This window comes from Mandrillus leucophaeus, unplaced genomic scaffold (genome assembly GCF_000951045.1).
Source record: "Mandrillus leucophaeus isolate KB7577 unplaced genomic scaffold, Mleu.le_1.0 Scaffold2, whole genome shotgun sequence".
In the NCBI taxonomy this organism is placed as follows: domain Eukaryota; kingdom Metazoa; phylum Chordata; class Mammalia; order Primates; family Cercopithecidae; genus Mandrillus; species Mandrillus leucophaeus.
This window is the reverse complement of record NW_012102031.1, coordinates 3,390,003-3,407,847: the sequence shown is the minus strand read 5'-3', so window position 1 is coordinate 3,407,847 and position 17,845 is coordinate 3,390,003. Positions and strand designations below refer to the sequence as shown.

At 50.2% G+C, this 17,845-nt stretch overlaps 2 protein-coding genes across 9 annotated transcripts in view; both read left to right on the top strand.

The window, feature by feature from the left end:
• MIEF1 (mitochondrial elongation factor 1) overlaps window positions 1-12,766 on the top strand; it is a 15,653-nt gene extending 2,887 nt beyond the window's left edge. The window contains exons 3-7 of one of the 2 annotated variants that reach the window (XM_011978820.1): window positions 5,886-6,036; window positions 6,463-6,640; window positions 6,846-7,108; window positions 8,163-8,870; window positions 9,869-12,766. In XM_011978820.1, the coding sequence (XP_011834210.1) occupies window positions 5,893-6,036; window positions 6,463-6,640; window positions 6,846-7,108; window positions 8,163-8,870; window positions 9,869-9,931 (1,356 nt within the window). In that variant the 5' untranslated portion in view covers window positions 5,886-5,892 and the 3' untranslated portion in view covers window positions 9,932-12,766. Of the gene's footprint in view, window positions 1-5,885; window positions 6,037-6,462; window positions 6,641-6,845; window positions 7,109-8,162 lie in introns of both variants that reach the window. The other variant, XM_011978819.1, reaches the window with a different exon arrangement.
• Window positions 1-17,325, top strand: part of ATF4 (activating transcription factor 4) — a 24,036-nt gene extending 6,711 nt beyond the window's left edge. Inside the window, exons 1-4 of one of the 7 annotated variants that reach the window (XM_011978827.1) lie at window positions 15,194-15,386; window positions 15,989-16,110; window positions 16,198-16,306; window positions 16,408-17,325. In XM_011978827.1, the coding sequence (XP_011834217.1) occupies window positions 16,081-16,110; window positions 16,198-16,306; window positions 16,408-17,237 (969 nt within the window). In that variant the 5' untranslated portion in view covers window positions 15,194-15,386; window positions 15,989-16,080 and the 3' untranslated portion in view covers window positions 17,238-17,325. Of the gene's footprint in view, window positions 1-15,193; window positions 15,391-15,988; window positions 16,307-16,407 lie in introns of those variants that run through there. The other 6 variants (XM_011978822.1, XM_011978828.1, XM_011978823.1 and 3 more) reach the window with 6 other exon arrangements.
• The last annotated feature ends 520 nt before the right edge of the window (window positions 17,326-17,845 follow it).

Below are 17,845 nucleotides of genomic sequence, written 5' to 3'. Positions count from 1 at the left end.
GTGGCGGGCACCTGTAGTCCCAGCGACTCGGGAGGCTGAGGCAGGAGAATGGCGTGAACCCGGGAGGCGGAGCTTGCAGTGAACCCAGATCGCGCCACCGCACTCCAGCCTGGGCAACTGAGCAAGACTCCGTCTTGGAAAAAAAAAAAAAGGACATTTGAGGTCTGCCTCAAATGAGAAATAGAGGCTTATCAGCAGCGGGGCAGGGAAGTGGGAACTGCAATTTTTTTTTTTTTAAAGAGACAAGGTCTCACTCTCGCCCAAGCTGCAGTACGGTGGCATGATCATAGCTCTCGGGAACCTTGAATGCCTGGCCTCAAGCAGTCTTCCCTTTTCAGCCTCCTGAGTAGCTGGGACGCCAGGCATGTACCAATGTGCCCAGCTAATTTTTTATTTTAATTTTTTTTGTAGAGATAGTCTTGCTATGTTGCCCAGGCTGCTCTCAAACTCTTAGCCTCAAGCGATCCTCCCATCCTTGCCTCCCAAAGCATTGGGATTATAGGGGCAAACAGCTCTGCCTGTCCAGAAACTGCACTTTGTAGTCTGGAAACTTAAGTCTGGTGTGGCCAGAATGGTACCTCTGTAAGGCAGATAGCCAGAGTTGAGGCTGGGCCAGATCTGGAAGGACATTGACTCCAAGTTGAGATGGTAATGTATATCTTATTATGCGGGGACCATCACAGCTCTGTAAGCAGAGAAATGACATAGCCACATTTGTATCGTAGAGGGAGCGTACCAGTGGCAGTGTGAAGAATAAATTGATGAGAGATACTAGAGGTAGTGGATGTAGCCGGATGAGATTGAGGGACTGAGGGGTGGGGGTGGCCGCATATAAACACAGTGTGTACAGCAGTGGGACTTGGTGATCAGTTGGCTGAGGCAGGAGGAGGAGGAGAGAGAAAGATGAAGAGTAACTGGGTAACTGGGTGTAAGGCCTGCCAGCTGGGTGGAGGGTGCTGCTTTTAACTGGAGGAGGGAAAGCTGGAGGAGGAGCCTTACATAATGGCTTTTGGTTCTTCTCAGCCACTTAGGATTGGCACACCTGCCTTTGGCAGTACAGGGCCGGGGTGGGGTGATGCCTATGGGAGCCTCTGTGCACAGGGAGGGTTGGCTAGCAGATCTGGGAGGGCATTAGGGCGTTCCTTGAAATCTTTGTGTTCCTAATATATTTTGGCTGCGAGTTGGGCTACACGCTGCTATCACCACCCCCTCAAAAAAACCAAGAAACAAAACGCTGTAGGGTTAATACTTCATTCTCACAGGAGATACTTAGTATGCATCAAACACTGCACACCCTGGGGATGCAGCAGTGAATAAGCCCAGGTGTCCCCCAGAAGCATATGGTCGGGGGTTAATGGAGTGGAGATGGGAACAAGGTGGGGAGCAAGTACCTAGGACCCCTGTAGATTAGTTCTCCCCACCAGCTTGAGCTCAGGGTTCAAATCTTGGCCATGTAATTTACTGACACAGTGACCTTGAGTCGGTTACAGAAACTACTCAGTTTCTTCATCCTGTAAATTTGGAATAATATTACTGATCTCATGGGATTGTTGTTGTGAGGATTGAGGGAATTAATAATAAGTGTAAAATTCCCAGCACATAATGCACACTCAGTATATGTTACCTAGTCTCGTACGTACTCAAGCAAGATAGGTTTATAAAAAGGCCTATGGCTTTTTCAATTAAAATAAGTTGGAACTTTAACAATTCTTTGCTGTCATCCTAGGAAGCCACAAGGCCTCCATTATTCATCATCCTTACTTTATTAGGGTAATGAGCATTTCTGTTCCCATTTTTGTATCTAGGGAGACAGGTTAAATAACTTGCCTGCAATGTTGGCAGAGCTCAAATTCTCTATCCCTAGTTCTGCCCACCAGGTCTGTGTTCCTTTTTTGTTTTTTATTTTAACCATCTTAACCATTTTAAAGTATACAGTTCAGGAGCAGTAAGTATGTTCACATTGTTGTGTAACAGAGCCCCAGAACTTTTTTCATCTGGCACATCTGAAACTCTATACCCATTAAACAATGGAGTTCCTTCATGACAGTCCTGATTGGAGGTGCAGTTCTTACCTGCTAGTAGGCTGTAAGGTTATGTAGCAGAACCCGAGTGGAGAATGTGTCGTGGAGAAGCAGTTTAAACTGGAACAAGTTGAATTAACTCTTCAAGTAAGGTCCATGTCTGTCTGTTGAGCTTGTGGACGCTCTCTTCTATTTCAGGTCAGTTGGTCCTTGGATGGTGGGTGGGGGGTGTATATTGCACTACAGCAGGAAAAGCCTTTTCTTTTTTTTTTTTTTGAAACGGAGTCTTGCTCTGTCGCCCAGGCTGTAGTACAGTGGGTGCAGTGCAGTCTTGGCTCGCTGCAACCTCCGCCTCGCAGGTTCAAGTGATTCTCCTGCCTCAGCCTCCCGAGTAGCTGGGACTACAAGCGCCCACCACCACATCCAGCTAATGTTTTGTATTTTTGGTAGAGACAGGGTTTCACCTGTTAGCCAGGATGGTCTTGATCTCCTGATCTCATGATCCGCCCACCTTGGCCTTCCAAAGTGTTGGGATTACAGGTGTGAGGCACTGCGTCTGGCGGAAAAGGCTTTAACAAGCTGGCCCAACTTAATAGTTTTGATCTTAGCTGGTGGCTCACGCCTGTAATCCCAACACTTTGGGAGGCTGAGGTGGGTGGATCACCTGAGGTCAGGAGTTCGAGACCAGCCTGGCTAACATGGTGAAACCCCCGCTCTACTAAAAATACAAAAAATTAGCAGGGTGTGGTGGCACATGCCTGTAATCCCAGCTACTAGGGAGGCTGAAGCAGGAGAACTGCTTGAACCCAGGAGGCGGAGGTTGCAGTGAGCCGGGATCGCCCCACTACACTCCAGCCTGGGTGACAGAGCGATACTCAGTCTCAAAAAAAAAAAAAAGAAAGAAAGAAAAAATAGTTTTGATCTAAAAAATAGTGATACTCAAGACGGTATCACTGCAAATTTTAAAGGCCGTTTTAGAGCAGTCTCAAAAGGTGAAATATCACTCAGAGGACAGTCTGGGTTGCTGACTGAATTCTGGAAGCTGACCTTTGTCCTGTGGATGGAAATCTTAAAAGACTAGATGATAACTCATTTGTGGAGCACTTTTACAGTTTATAGACCATCCACTGCAATACAGTTTATACCGTTCACATACAGTATTGCAGTGGGTGGTATTTCCTCACTACAACCCTGTGATTTGGTCCCATGCAGGGACCATTATCCCCTTTTCGTAGCTGAGGTGTTAAGTAACTCATTTGAGGTCACCCAGCTAGTAAGTCAGGGCTTAAGGCAAGTTCTATATCTCAGGATTTCTGACTCTAAAACCCACGCTCTGTTTTGTCATCTGTAGCACCACCTTGCAGTCATCAGAGGGGCACCAAGGACTAAAATGGTCCAGGGAGGCTGCTTCTGCCCGGAGCGAGGAGGTGCCCTTCTGGCCTTGCTGCATCACACTGAAGGATCATTTAGACGGCCCTTGTGTCCAGTGGCTCTCCCTATTGTAAATATTTCAGTAAAGAGTTAAAACAAGAGACATTGTTACGTGTGGGGAAATGTGTAATGTTCTGCTTCTTTCCTGATTGGGCTGCTCTGCTCTGCTAAGTTCGGTATGGCTCGTCTCTGTCTCAGTGTCTCACTGTCTGGAGGGAGGGTGTCTGGTGCTCTTCCCTGACTCCACCTGTAAATACAAACGTTAACTCTTCTCCCTGGCCTTGCTGTGTACATTTGAGGTAAGAATGTACTTGGTTTGGCCAGATAGTCTCTCATGTCCCTAAACCTGAAGCGTCTGTTGACTGTAAATGGTACAGAAAAGGAAAGTACCCCCAAGGTGTGACCTCTAGTTAGGGGAAAAATATTTTTGGGCTTGACAGTGACTGTTAGTTAACTCAATTGCTGGAATAATAGAGTCAGAAATATTTCTTTGTTTTTCAGGGAGGTAGAGGCAGGAGCATAATATGCGGAAGCTGGCAATACCCAGTTGTAACATGGTATTAGAAGGAATGTTATTTTACATGGAAGATAATCCTTAGTGATCCTTTTTTTTTTCCTCGAGACAGAGTCCTGCTCTGTCGCACAGGCTGGAGTGCAATGGCGATTCTCCTGCCTCGGCCACCATGCCCGGCTAATTTTTTGTATTTTTGGTAGAGACGGGGTTTCACTATGTTGGCCAGGCTGGTCTCGAACTTCTGACCTTGTGATCCACCCGCCTTGGCCTCCCAAAGTGCTAGGATTACAGGTGTGAGCCACCGTGCCCAGCGGATCCTGTCTCTTGATATCCTCCCATTCTGGGACACTAAATGGTATCCGACTTTGGTTTCCCTTATGTCATTCCTGGTGTGAAGGACATGGGATATTATAGAGGAGAGTGGCAGGTATTCCAATCTGAACCACGCTGTCATCCTTGACCCGGCTCAGGCCCAGGGTTCTAACTCCACGGGAATGGGCTTATCTGGGGACTGCTGCTGCTGCAGTCAGGAAGACTCCCCTCCAGCCAGGAGCAGCACTGGCCTGAGCACTGCACTGGAGGCCAGCCTCTTCGCTGTGGTGCCCAAGTACTCCTTTCAGGTGACCACATTTTTAGTTCCTCTTCCAAGTGTAATCGAGCAGATGGGTGTTTTGTTTTCCAGTTAGCAGTCAAGTCTGCAGTGTCCTTTGTGTTTTTATCTCCCAGGATACCAGTCTCACCTAAGCTTTTATAGTCCCTGCTGCCCACTTTTCTCAAGAAACACAGCATTTGTCAAGTAGGAGGGTCCATGGAGGGACCTTTCTCACATATGGATGTGTAGTTCCAGTTCCATGTGCAGGGTGTTTGGTACATGTTGTTTGGTGTTTGGTTTGCAGAAAGTAGATAGAATAAGGGCCGATTTGGTTTGGGTAAGGGTGAGCATGGTACAGTAGAAAAAGCATCATACAAGGAGTGGGGAGTCCTGAGTTCCGGAGATGACTGTGTCATTTTGTTTTTGTTTTTGAGGTGGAGTTTCGCTCTTGTTGCCCAGGCTAGAGTGCAATAGTGTGATCTTGGCTTACTGCAACTCCGCCTTCCAGGTTCAAGGGATTCTCCTACCTCGGCCTCCTGAGAAGCTGTGATTACAGGAGTGCGCCATCACATCCAGCTAATTTTGTATTTTTAGTAGTGACGGGGTTTCTCCATGTTGACTAGGCTTGTCTTGAACTCCTGACCTCAGGTGATCCGTTCACCTCGGCCTCCCACAGTGCTGGGATTACAGGTGTGAGCCACCATGCCCGGCCCATTTTGTTTTTTGTTTTTATTTTTAAGAGATGGGGACCTGTGTTATCACCCCTGTGAAGGGGTAGAGAGACCTGCGTTATCACATTGTGAAGGGGTAGAGAGACCTGCGTTATCACATTGGGAAGGGGTAGAGAGACCTGCGTTATCACATTGGGAAGGGGTAGAGAGACCTGCGTTATCACATTGTGAAGGGGTAGAGAGACCTGCGTTATCACATTGGGAAGGGGTAGAGAGACCTGCGTTATCACATTGGGAAGGGGTAGAGAGACCTGCGTTACCACATTGGGAAGGAGTAGAGAGAGGGTTGTTTTGCATGTGGGGTACTTCATTGTAATATGAAAAAGGATTGACATTGAGCTTAATGCTTTCTTAATCTCACTAGCTTGGGGAAGGTTTTCCTACAGTACCCAGGATCCGTCCCTTCTCCTTGCATCCTGATCTATCATGGGACATTGTAGCTCCTTCTAGACCCTAAAGCATACAGTGCTGGAGGCAAGAGGATTTGGGTTGCTGGAACTCACAGAGTACCCTGTACTTGTTGGGATTTGGCTTGTTGGGGGAGGGAGGTTCTTGGGGTCCCAGTACTTATGGCCATGTTCTATCTTCATTCTCAGATGAGCAATGGCAGGCGCTGGTGAGCGCAAAGGCAAGAAGGATGACAATGGCATTGGCACGGCCATTGACTTTGTGCTCTCCAATGCCCGGCTGGTGCTGGGGGTGGGTGGAGCGGCCATGCTGGGCATCGCCACGCTGGCAGTTAAGCGGGTAAGTGCATGCAGCCAGGGTTAGGGGTGGGATGTAGTGGTATGGTCATAACATGTAATATTTTATAGAAAGAAAATGTCGAAGCATTCTAGTAATAGGAGGAAATGATCGCAATGATGTTAAGTGAAAAAAACAGGTTTCAAAAGTACGTATAGAGTGGTCCTCATTACATGCATCTAGAAAGAAACATACTAGATATTACAGACAGATTTCTTTGGGTTATGACATATGGATTATCTATGTCTTATTTAGTCTTCCCTGAGATTTTCTGCATGGAGCAAAGTATTCTATAATCTAGAATAAAAACAAAATTACTAAAAGATAGTAGTTGAACTTACTAGGACAGAGCTTCTGGAGAGGAAGTAAATTGGAAGGAAATAGGGAAAGAGGGCAGGTTTATGTCCTGTGTCCTCTCTGCTATTTCAGATGTACGATCGGGCGATCAGTGCCCCTACCAGCCCCACCCGCCTGAGCCATTCAGGGAAAAGGAGCTGGGAAGAACCAAACTGGATGGGCTCCCCCCGACTGCTGAACAGGGACATGAAGACGGGCCTGAGCCGGTCCCTGCAGACCCTTCCCACAGACTCCTCTGCCTTCGACACAGGTGAGAAGGGCTGCTGCCCCTCCTGGGACCTCTCTGGACTTTCAGTACCACTCCTGCACTCAACAGATGTTTCCTGAGCACATCTGTGCCAGGCACTGTGCCAGCACTTGCCCTCCATGCCAGGCCCTTCTTTCTGGGGCTGAGGCAGCTGTGGACTGAGCAGGCATGGGCAGAGCTCACGTGCCTCTCTCTCTTGCCTTGGCAGATACATTCTGCCCGCCCCGGCCCAAGCCAGTGGCCAGGAAGGGCCAGGTAGACTTGAAGAAGTCACGACTCCGCATGTCCCTGCAGGAGAAACTTCTTACTTACTACCGGAACCGGGCAGCCATCCCTGCTGGAGAGCAGGCTCGGGCCAAGCAAGCTGCTGTGGACATATGTGCCGAGCTCCGGAGCTTCCTGCGGGCCAAGTTGCCTGACATGCCGCTTCGGGACATGTACTTGAGTGGCAGCCTCTATGATGACCTGCAGGTAACAAGGTGGTTCTCATGGTGGGTGGGGTTTGGGTGCTAAGCACAGTAATGTTGTTGGCACAAGTCAGTGTCCAGGCTTGCTAGAAAGACTGAGGTCTTACAGCTTCCGAATCCTGTGTATTGCAGCAGCATTTGGAGAGCCATACTTGTTATTCTTTTTTTGTTTTGTTTTGTTTTGTTTTTGAGACGGAGTCTCGCTCTGTCGCCCAGGCTGGAGTGGGGCAGTGGCGTGATCGCGACTCACTGCAAGCTCCACCTCCTGAGTTCAAGCGATTCTCCTGCCTCAGCCTTCTGAGTAACTGGGATTACAGGTGTGTGCCATCACTCCCGGCTAATTTTTTTGTATTTTTAGTAGAGACAGGGTTTTGCCATGTTGGCCAGGCTGGTCTCGAACTCCTGACCTCAGGTGATCCACCCACCTTGGTCTCCCAAAATGCTGGGATTACAGGTGTGAGCCACCACGCCTGGCATGTTATTTTTTCGAAATTCTTGTGTCTTTAATCCTTTCTCATGTTTTAGTCCCACTTACAACTTTTAAGAAGCTATAAGAGGCTTCCTCCTTCCTATGTTCTTGTATCCATCTCTCCTTTGTAGTTTTCTCAGTCTGTGTAGATTGATATGGTGACATGAAATAATTCTTTTTTTTTTTTTTTTTTTGAGATGGAGTCTTGTTCTGTCGCCCAGGCTGGAGTACAGTGGCACGATCTTGGCTCACTGCAACCTCTGCCTCCTGTGTTCAAGCAATTCTCCTGCCTCAGCCTCCCGAGTAGCTGGGACTACAGGCACCCGCCACCATGCCTGGCTAATTTTTTTGTATTTTTAGTAGAAATGGGGTTTCACCATGTTGGCTAGGCTGGTCTTAAACTCCTGACCTCAAGTGAGCTGGCCGCCTCGGCCTCCCACAGTGCAGGGATTACAGGCGTGAGCCACCGCGCCTGGCCTAGAGTTCCTATTCTTGCTGGGGAAATGTAAGATGGTGGGAACCGTGTTGGAGGAAGCGTGTCTTTTGAACAGAGTAAACCCTCCAAACGTTTTAAATTCTGCTCTGACAGGTGGTGGCAGCTGACCACATCCAGCTGATTGTGCCCCTTGTGCTGGAGCAGAACCTGTGGTCGTGTATTCCTGGTGAAGACACCATCATGAATGTTCCTGGCTTCTTCCTGGTTCGTCGTGAGAATCCAGAGTACTTTCCTCGTGGGAGCAGTTACTGGGACCGCTGTGTAGTAGGGGGCTACCTCTCCCCAAAGACAGTCGCAGATACATTTGAGAAGGTGGTGGCTGGCTCCATCAATTGGCCAGCCATAGGGTCCCTCTTGGACTATGTGATCCGCCCGGCGCCACCCCCAGAGGCCCTCACACTGGAGGTACAGTACGAGCGTGACAAACATCTGTTCATTGACTTCCTGCCATCAGTGACCCTCGGTGACACAGTCTTGGTGGCCAAACCACACCGGCTAGCCCAGTATGACAACCTGTGGCGGCTGAGCCTGCGTCCCGCAGAGACGGCACGCCTGCGGGCTCTGGACCAGGCTGACTCGGGCTGCCGATCTCTGTGCCTCAAGATCCTCAAGGCCATATGCAAGTCCACCCCGTCTCTGGGCCACCTCACTGCCAGCCAGCTAACCAATGTCATCCTCCTCTTGGCCCAGGAGGAGGCTGACTGGTCTCCAGATATGCTGGCCGACCGTTTCCTGCAGGCCCTGAGGGGACTTATCAGCTACTTAGAGGCTGGAATCCTGCCCAGTGCTCTAAACCCCAAGGTGAACTTATTTGCAGAGCTCACCCCTGAAGAAATAGACGAATTAGGATACACTCTGTATTGCTCATTGTCCGAGCCAGAGGTGCTGCTGCAGACGTAGGGCAGGTGAAGGCCAAAGCGGGTGTTGGTGGTCAGGCCCTGGATTCTCCGTTAGATACACTTGGCTACGTAGTTGGTGCCTCACAGGGTTCCTGGTGCCTGCTGTCTTGCTGATCATCAACCTGGTCACTTCATGCTGATTAGAATGACATCTCTTCCGTCTCCTATTTTCTTACCCAACTCTTCCTATTTTTGTTACCAATCACTGTGCTCCCTGCTCCCCCTGGCTCCAGGCTAATTTTTCTGGAATGAATTGAGAAGGTGGTGTGCTGGCCTGAGCTGATGGACCATTTGTTTTGCATTTCAGCCCATGTTTGCTGCCTCTGTCTGGTCTGCCTTGCCTGTTTGCCTGTTCCTATTCAGTGTCTTTTCTATTTTTTCCTCTCTTGTTCATGCCTTCTGTTTTGCTCTTGTCCCTGGAGCATATCTGCCTAATTAAGATGTTGCCTTTTAGTTGAATGCCACTGAAGAGCTGTGATAGCATGTTTCAAAGCTGAACTGTACAGAGTGAGTGCTGGGACAGTATTTAGGGTTTCTGGGAGTGAGGCTGGTAGGAGAGCTGGCCTTGACCCCGGTTCCTGGAGTAGATCCGCCCTCCCCGCCATCTCCTGACCCATTCCTAAATGCTGAGAACGGCTCTCACGGAAACACTGTTAGTGATCCCCACAGGACAAGCTGGATTCTAAGTTATTTGCAGATTGAATTTCTGGGTGGCTATCAGCAGAAGTGCAGAGTAGGGAACCAGAGCTGGTTAAGGGCCTAGTGGAGGGTTTGTGTGCCCAGTGTCTGCTCCTCATCTGTGGCTGCAGGGGTCAGACAGACAAGGATGGGGGCTGCCAGGACACCACCTCATCATGAATGCTGGTTTTCACCCCTTTTCCTTATTTTATTGCCAATCAGGACAAGGCCTTGAAGGAATGCAGCCTTAGCCATCAGTTGAGGATGAGGGAGGTAGACAGGTAACTGAATGTCAGTTGGAAAATCCGGTCACTAGTTGGGGTTTGGTGGCCATGTTTTCTCCCCAGACAGGCCCTGCTTTTCTAGGATGTGGCCTTAGGCAAGAACAGACCCAACAGCCAGCCCTTCATCCTCCAGTGTCTGCCATAGGAACGTGAGAGGGCTGTTTGCTGAGCGCTCGGGGTACGGCCAGAGGGCAAGTGAGCATGCATAGACCTCTTTCCCCTGTCCTGTTCTCACCCAGCACCTGGGGAGATTGGTGCTACCAAGGAAGAGAGCACACAGATAAGGCAGAGGGGAGGAGGTAGGCATTTCTTACGTTCCTCATTGTTTCCTGCTGCTGAGATTGCAGTATTTATTGCAATGTAAATGTATCCTGAAGGTGGGGAGGAATGTTTAATCCACCATGTCCATGTGTCGTCTTGGTTTGTGTTTTTCCCTGTTTGTGGCAAGACTGATGATAATTCTGTTTCTCATCTGCCTATTCAGTATTTTGTTTTCCTCCCGTCGAGTTGTCTTATTTTTTCGATGACTACCTCTCCATCAGTGAGGTTCTGGTGAAGCTCTCTGCAGCTGTCTCATTCCTTTCCAATGATAGTAACAGGAAATAACTCTTTAGCATTGATACCTCAGCAGCAATTTAGGGTAGAGATTCCTGCCCCTGTTTTGTCACAGATTAGGAAGTTGACAACTAGGCCTAACCTTGACTATATTTAGAGGGCTCTTTTCCCCTTAACAAGGATTTCTTATGGTGGTTTCAATTTCATTTGCATAAAAGTATTAAGAGGGAACAAAAAACGATAAAGCTGAGAATCGTGAGAGAGCTTATCTACCTGTCTGTTGGTAAGACTCGAATGAGAGTTTAAAAAAAAAAAAAATCTGTATGCCTGAGTACCATCCTGGATGAATCTAGAAGGTATGGGGTAGAGCCTAACAGTGAGGGTTCCAGTGTACCCATTGGGTTTCCATTACAGGGAAGGGAGAGGAGAGGATTGATAGAGTGTTGCAAAAGTATAGATTATTCTTCATTGAGATAAAGGATTTGGTTTCCCTGCCATGAGTATTAAAAAATTTTAAGTTTTCCCAACCTTGCATCTCTGACCAAATTTCACATAAAACATTGGAAGGAGGCTGGGCACAGTGACTCACGCTTGTAATCCCAGCACTGGGAGGCTAAGGCGGGTGGGTCGCTTGAGGTCAGGAGTTTGAGACCAGCCTGGCCGACATGGTGAAACCTCATCTCTACCAAAAAGATAAAAATAAGCTGGGCGTGGTAGCAGGTGCCTGTAATCCCAGGTACTTGGGAGGCTGAGGCAGGAGAATCACTTAAACCTGGAGAGTGGAGGTTGCAGTGAGCTGAGATCACACCACTGCACTCCAGCCTGGGTGACAGAGTGAGACCCTGTTTCAAAAAATTTTAAAAAATAAAAATTGGAAGGAGAGCTTAAAAAAGATAAGATTTTAAGAGTTCCAAGTTATTTTAGTGTAATTGTCACTTGAGGAAGGCAAATGAGTTTATCATTCTTCTTAAAGACCATCTCTTTTAACTGTTTGACAAAACCATAACTTTGTCATTTTACAAGCAAGAACCTCTTAAGAAGTCCTCAGAACTAGAAGCAGTGTGAACTCTCAGCCTTGGTCCTGGTGGGTTTGCTGACCATGACTGGGCAAGCCATTCTTTTTGCTGCCATCTTCCTCTTCATAAAATGTGGAACATAGGCACTCGCTTTGAGATTTTTAGATAGAAGAAGACATTCTGCACCTGCCCCCTTTTTTAAATCTTTGGGAAAAGATGAGTAATTTTCCCCGCTACTCTGCCTTCCTGTTCAGTAACTCTTACTTTTGCCTGAAGTAATAGCATCTTCTACTTCTCCATCTAGAGATTTTTGTGTGTGTGCCATCAAGGTTAGCAAACCTTATACTTCGCCTAACACTTAAAAAATGCACTCATTATCTTAAACCTAATAAATTCCAGAGTTTATTTTGGTTCTCTTCTGTTGCCCTTCCTAAAAAATGAGTTCAAGATGACAGTATTTTTCTTTACATGTTTGGTTGTGAGTTTTAAAGTTTTATTTAAATAAATGTTGAAGTTCCAGTTTAAAGAAAGCATTGCAGAGGCCCACGGTCTCCTGGGTCCCGGCCGGTGGAGGCGCACCTGTCCATATTCCACATTCGCCGACGGTGCTCCCTGCACTCCACTCAAGGTGAGAGTGCAGATAGTCTTGAAGGGGAATCAGCTTCAGGATGGAAGGACCCAGGAGAGGCCCCGAGGGGGGATTCTGTAAATACAGACTACTGCGAGTGTGCAGAGCTCTGTGCCATGGTACTTCCTTGGGACTCTGACTTGGCTGACAACTTGTGCTGTCAGAGGATTTGTTAGAACTCTGCCCTTTTGTCTGAAGCTCAAAGCCAAGGAGACTTAGCATAGAGCTGACCCCTGCACCAGGCTGGGAGGCTCCAGCCCTTGTAGATGCCACTTACTCTTAAGTGGCCAGAATACCAGAGATGTGGGTTCCATGGTCAGCTGCACACTAAGTGTTTACCTTTACATTTGGATCACCTTGTAGTCTTTAATTATTGGTCCCTGAGGCCAAGTCCACAGCTTGCCTTCTAGTCACTTGCCTGCCCATCAGTGGTGGTGGATGTGTTAGCTGGTAGATTTGGAATCAGTCACCAGTCTTTCTGTACTGTCTTGGTTAGGTCTGTATAAGTAGAGGCAGCTTAGCCCTGAGACCCAGAGAGCTGCTATCCTTTTTCTCCTTGCGGGAGGAAATAAAACTGGGGAACACAATGTCCTTCCATAGCATAGGAAGAAGAAAATAAAAGTCTCCTTTCCACCAGTGTTGACTTGTGTGTGTTGCATGAAACATCTTCCTGTGGGAGTGGTACTGGGTCTCCATTTTCAGCTAGAGTAACCTTTGAAGTGTTTGAGCTAGGTCTCTATAAAAGAATGGATGGGACAGGCTGCCATGAGAGTCATTCTTTCATGACCTTTTCAGTGTCAAAACTGGGGCAGTGTTACTTTAATACTCAACCATTTGCACCATCATCTGTCAGGAGGTACTGTCTATAGCAAAAGGAGAACACGTCCTGTGGGTCCCTAGTTCGGCCTTTGGAAGACATGGCTAATGGCTCAGGGATTCTTACTGCCTCTGCATGGAAAGGCTAGACAACTCCTGTATTTATTATTATTAAGACAGGGTCTTGCCCTGTTGCCCAGGCTGAGTTGCAGTGTTGTGATTACAGCTCACTGCAGCTTGGAATTCCTGGGCTCAAGCAATCCTCCCACCTCTGCCTGAGTAGGTGGGACTACAGGCTGGAGCCACTGCTCCTGGCACCAATTCTGTATATCTCAACACTCATGATTCCCCAAAGAGAAAGAAAAACCATACTTTTATTCCAGCATCCAGTATGCCTTGTGTATACCTGTATACAAGTTTTAAAAAAGTTGTTGGTTTCATCTCATTAAATAATAGTTAAGAGTCCTTGAGGCAGCAGGAGGATGTGGAGAGTGGCACAGGTCAGGGTCAGGTGACCTGAGTTCTATGAAGGGTAGCAGCAATAGCAACTATTATTGGGTGCTTACATGTACCAGGTGCTATGCTAAGTGCTTTACATGTATGACTTCACTTCATGGGGCAAGGATACTCATCAGTAGTCTCATTTTACAAATGAGGAAACCGAGGCTCAAAGAGGGTAAGTCACTTAGCCAAAATGTCCCAGCCAGGATTCTTTTGGGTGAGCTCCCCAAAATCTGTCTTCTAACTCCTACCCTATACTCCCTCCACTGGGAGCTATGCGACTTTGAGCAAGAAGCTTCATCCCATTGGGCCTCGGTTTACCATTGGAAAGGACTTGTGGGCGAGGTTGAATGAGCGCAGCAGATGGCCTGTGGTTATTTAGAGCAGTGCTTCTCTGGTTGTTTGGTATCACAGCGATCATAGAAATACTTGTGTGGCCCGGTGAAATGGAGGCGGAAACTCAGTTTCCACCTTCACAGGGCCTGACTGGAGGGGGCTGAGGACGATGCGGAGGTTTCCTGTATTAAAACAGACTACGCCCCCCTTCCCAAAGCACAACCCCGAGCAAGTGGCCGTGGGTTCCCAAGCGCCTCTCCTCCCAGGGCCATGGGCATGACCACTGAAAAGCGGGTTAGGCCGGGGAGTTCAGAACCCGGAGTGAATCGAAACTACCCCAGGTAGATGGCAGCGAAGAAAATTCTGTTCTTAAGGGAACGCAATCTTCGGACACCAGAAGTTCCCCTATGATGCTATTCTGTGGCAGCCTCGCACTTGAGCCGGATGAGAATTGTGAAAACCCAGGTTGGGCGACAGGACGGCGCGTCTTCCCGGCTCCTTTCCAGAGTTTAGGCGGAGCCATGCAGACTCAGCTGGCCTTTGGGTGTAGGTGGGCAGGCTCGAGGCGCCCTCTCGAGACCCCTTCAACCTCCCGGGGGCAGCAACACCGTGTCGGCTATGAATGGCGTCTCTGGAAAACTCAGGCTTGGAACAGGTAACCCCCCGGTTTCCGCAGGCCAGAAATCAGCCCCCGCAACCGAAGGACGCGCAGGCTGGGAGTGGCGGCGGGGCCGCCAGTGGCGGACCTCCACTGAGGGCGGCGGGACCCGACCGCAGGGGCTGGGCCCTGAGGCCACTATGGGGTGCGCTAGGCTAAGGTCTCCTGGGGGCAGGAGCCAGTGCGATTGTAGCTGGCCAGCAGGCTGGCCGGGCTGAGGACTGGCAGAGACCCGAGACCCCGACCCTTCCCACGCGGACCCCGTGATCCCTCTCCCAGCAGCCGCCCACCTGGGGCCCTGAGCCAATAAGAGCTCGATGTATATATGACTCACCGTGCCTGGGCCAATCAACTTGACGCGCGCTCTTCGCCAGCAGCTCGCGCGATAACCTGGCGTCCTCGGCCTTCACAATAAAAACTCTCCGCCGGAAAACGACCTCTCCCCGCCCACCGCGCCGACACCGGAAGCGAGGCGTGTCTGCGAGATCACTCCGCACTCCGGCGGCGAAGGAAAGAACGGACTCTGATCATAGAAGTCTAGTAAAGTAGTGCACCTGTCTCGTTTCGTGAGGTCGTAAGAACAAACACCTTTTCTCGTCACAGCTACGCGCTGGGCATAAACGGTTGGGGCGTCAAAGGGAGGGAAACGAGCGGGCGGGAGAGATGGTCACGTGGCCGTGGCGGAAGGATGCGTCTGTGCTGCGTCCCCTTAGAGACGAAGTCTATAAAGGGCCGGCGGGCGGCTGCTGCGGCCATTTTTACTTCGTCCGCCCACAAATGTAGTTTGGTTCGCACGTGTGCACCTTCCCTCCTCCCCGCCCGCAGGGTCCACGGCCACCATGGCGTATTAGGGGCAGCAGTGCCTGCGGCAGCATTGGCTTTTGCAGCGGCGGCAGCAGCACCAGGCTCTGCAGCGGCACCCCCCCCCAGCGGCTTAAGCCATGGCGTGAGTACCAGGGCGGGTCGTCCAGCTGTGCTCCCTGGGCCGGCGCAGGTTTTGGGTTGGTGGGGTGCGGCTTGGGGCCGGGGCGGTGCCGCCAAGGAGGAAGCGATTTTACGAGCGCCCGGGACGCGTGGTCTTTGCTTGGGTGTCCCCGAGATGCTCGCGTGCCCGGGATCGGGAAGGCGCATTCGGGTGCCAGGACTGCTTCCACAGGGGCCCTGCCGCCCTCGGACCCCGAGTCCCCCGAGGGTCCCAGGGGTCTCGGCTTTCCCCCCCGCGAAACGTGGCAGGAACCAAGATGGCGGCGGCAGGGCGGCGGCGCGGGCGGGAGTCAAGGGCGGGCGGTGGGCGGGGCGCGGCCGCCCTGGCCGTATTTGGACGAGGGGACGGAGCGCCTTCCTCTTGGTGGCCGGTGGAAGAATCGCCTGGTCTCCGTGAGCGTCCATTTTGTGGAACCTGAGCCGCAGCGGGGAGGGGCGGATGCAACTGCCCCGTTGCCAACTCTATAGATGGCTGGTCTAGAGAAGTCCCGCCTCGTAAGTGGAAAGATGAAATTCTCAGACCAGCTAACCTCTAATGGGAGTTGGCTTCTGATTCCCATTCAGGCTTCTCACGGCATTCAGCAGCAGCGTTGCTGTAACCGACAAAGACATCTTCGAATTAAGCACATTCCTCGATTCCAGCAAAGCACCGCAACATGACCGAAATGAGCTTCCTGAGCAGCGAGGTGTTGGTGGGGGACTTGATGTCCCCCTTCGACCAGTCGGGTTTGGGGGCTGAAGAAAGCCTAGGTCTCTTAGATGACTACCTGGAGGTGGCCAAGCACTTCAAACCTCATGGGTTCTCCAGCGACAAGGCTAAGGCGGGCTCCTCCGAATGGCTGGCTGTGGATGGGTTGGTCAGTCCCTCCAACAACGGCAAGGGTGAGTGGGCCACCACCACATCGTCTGGGTGGGATCTAGGGTTAGGGGCCTGTTATCTTTGTATCTGACTCACTTGGCCCTGTCATTCAAATCTTTTGCAGAGGATGCCTTCTCCGGGACAGATTGGATGTTGGAGAAAATGGATTTGAAGGAGTTCGACTTTGATGCCCTTTTGGGTATAGATGACCTGGAAACCATGCCAGATGACCTTTTGACCACGTTGGATGACACGTGTGATCTCTTTGCCCCCCTAGTCCAGGAGACTAACAAGGAGCCCCCCCAGACGGTGAACCCAATTGGCCATCTCCCAGAAAGTTTAACAAAACCCGAACAGGTTGCCCCCTTCACCTTCTTGCAACCTCTTCCCCTTTCCCCAGGGGTCCTGTCCTCCACTCCAGATCATTCCTTTAGTTTAGAGCTGGGCAGTGAAGTGGATATCACTGAAGGAGATAGGAAACCAGATACCACTGCTTATGTTGCCATGATCCCTCCGTGCATAAAGGAGGAAGACACCCCCTCAGATAATGATAGTGGCATCTGTATGAGCCCGGAGTCCTATCTGGGCTCTCCTCAGCATAGCCCGTCCACCAGGGGCTCTCCAAATAGGAGCCTCCCATCTCCAGGTGTTCTCTGTGGCTCTGCCCGCCCCAAACCTTACGACCCTCCTGGAGAGAAGATGGTAGAAGCAAAAGTAAAGGGTGAGAAACTGGATAAGAAGTTGAAAAAAATGGAGCAAAACAAGACAGCAGCCACTAGGTACCGCCAGAAGAAGAGGGCGGAGCAGGAGGCCCTCACTGGCGAGTGCAAAGAGCTGGAAAAGAAGAATGAGGCTTTAAAAGAGAGGGCGGATTCCCTGGCCAAGGAGATCCAGTACCTGAAAGATTTGATAGAAGAGGTCCGCAAGGCAAGGGGGAAGAAAAGGGTCCCCTAGTTGAGGGTAGTCAGGAGCGTCAGTGTGCTTGTACATAGAGTCTCTGCTGTTGCTGTGTGTTGGAATAAATTATTTTGTAGGGAAAGTACTTGTGTGAATTACTTTTCTGGCAAATTAGCCGAGTGAGGCGCCACCCACCCATCCCAAACTGGTCATAACGTTCCTTGTGAGATCTGGGGAGGAGGGCAGTCCAGGACTGAAGATGGGTGCCCAGAGTGGGATCTGCTCACCCTGCTAGGTGTAAGCCACGATGCCTGATGACTCATGGGGCCATGCAGCCGGGTAGTTGGCCAACTGTAGCAAGTTGGGTCCTTTACCCAGAGCTGAGTTCGCTGGTTGTGTAGGGAGGAGGCTGGAGCTCTCTGGGAGGTTGGGAGGGAGGGACAGCCTGGGCCTCCACCTATTTATTCAAGAGGGCTTCATGCCAACAGCTGTCGCCTGAAACCCTGGATAAGCTTGCACAGTCCTTGAGATAAGCACACAAGATTAGTTTTCACTTGTTAGCCTGAGTTCTGTAGAAGCGTGTTCCTGAAGAAAGAAATGGCTCCTTTTTGGAATTGGTGCTGAAGCAGGACAGGAGCTGAGGGTTGGCCTCCGTTTCTCCTTAT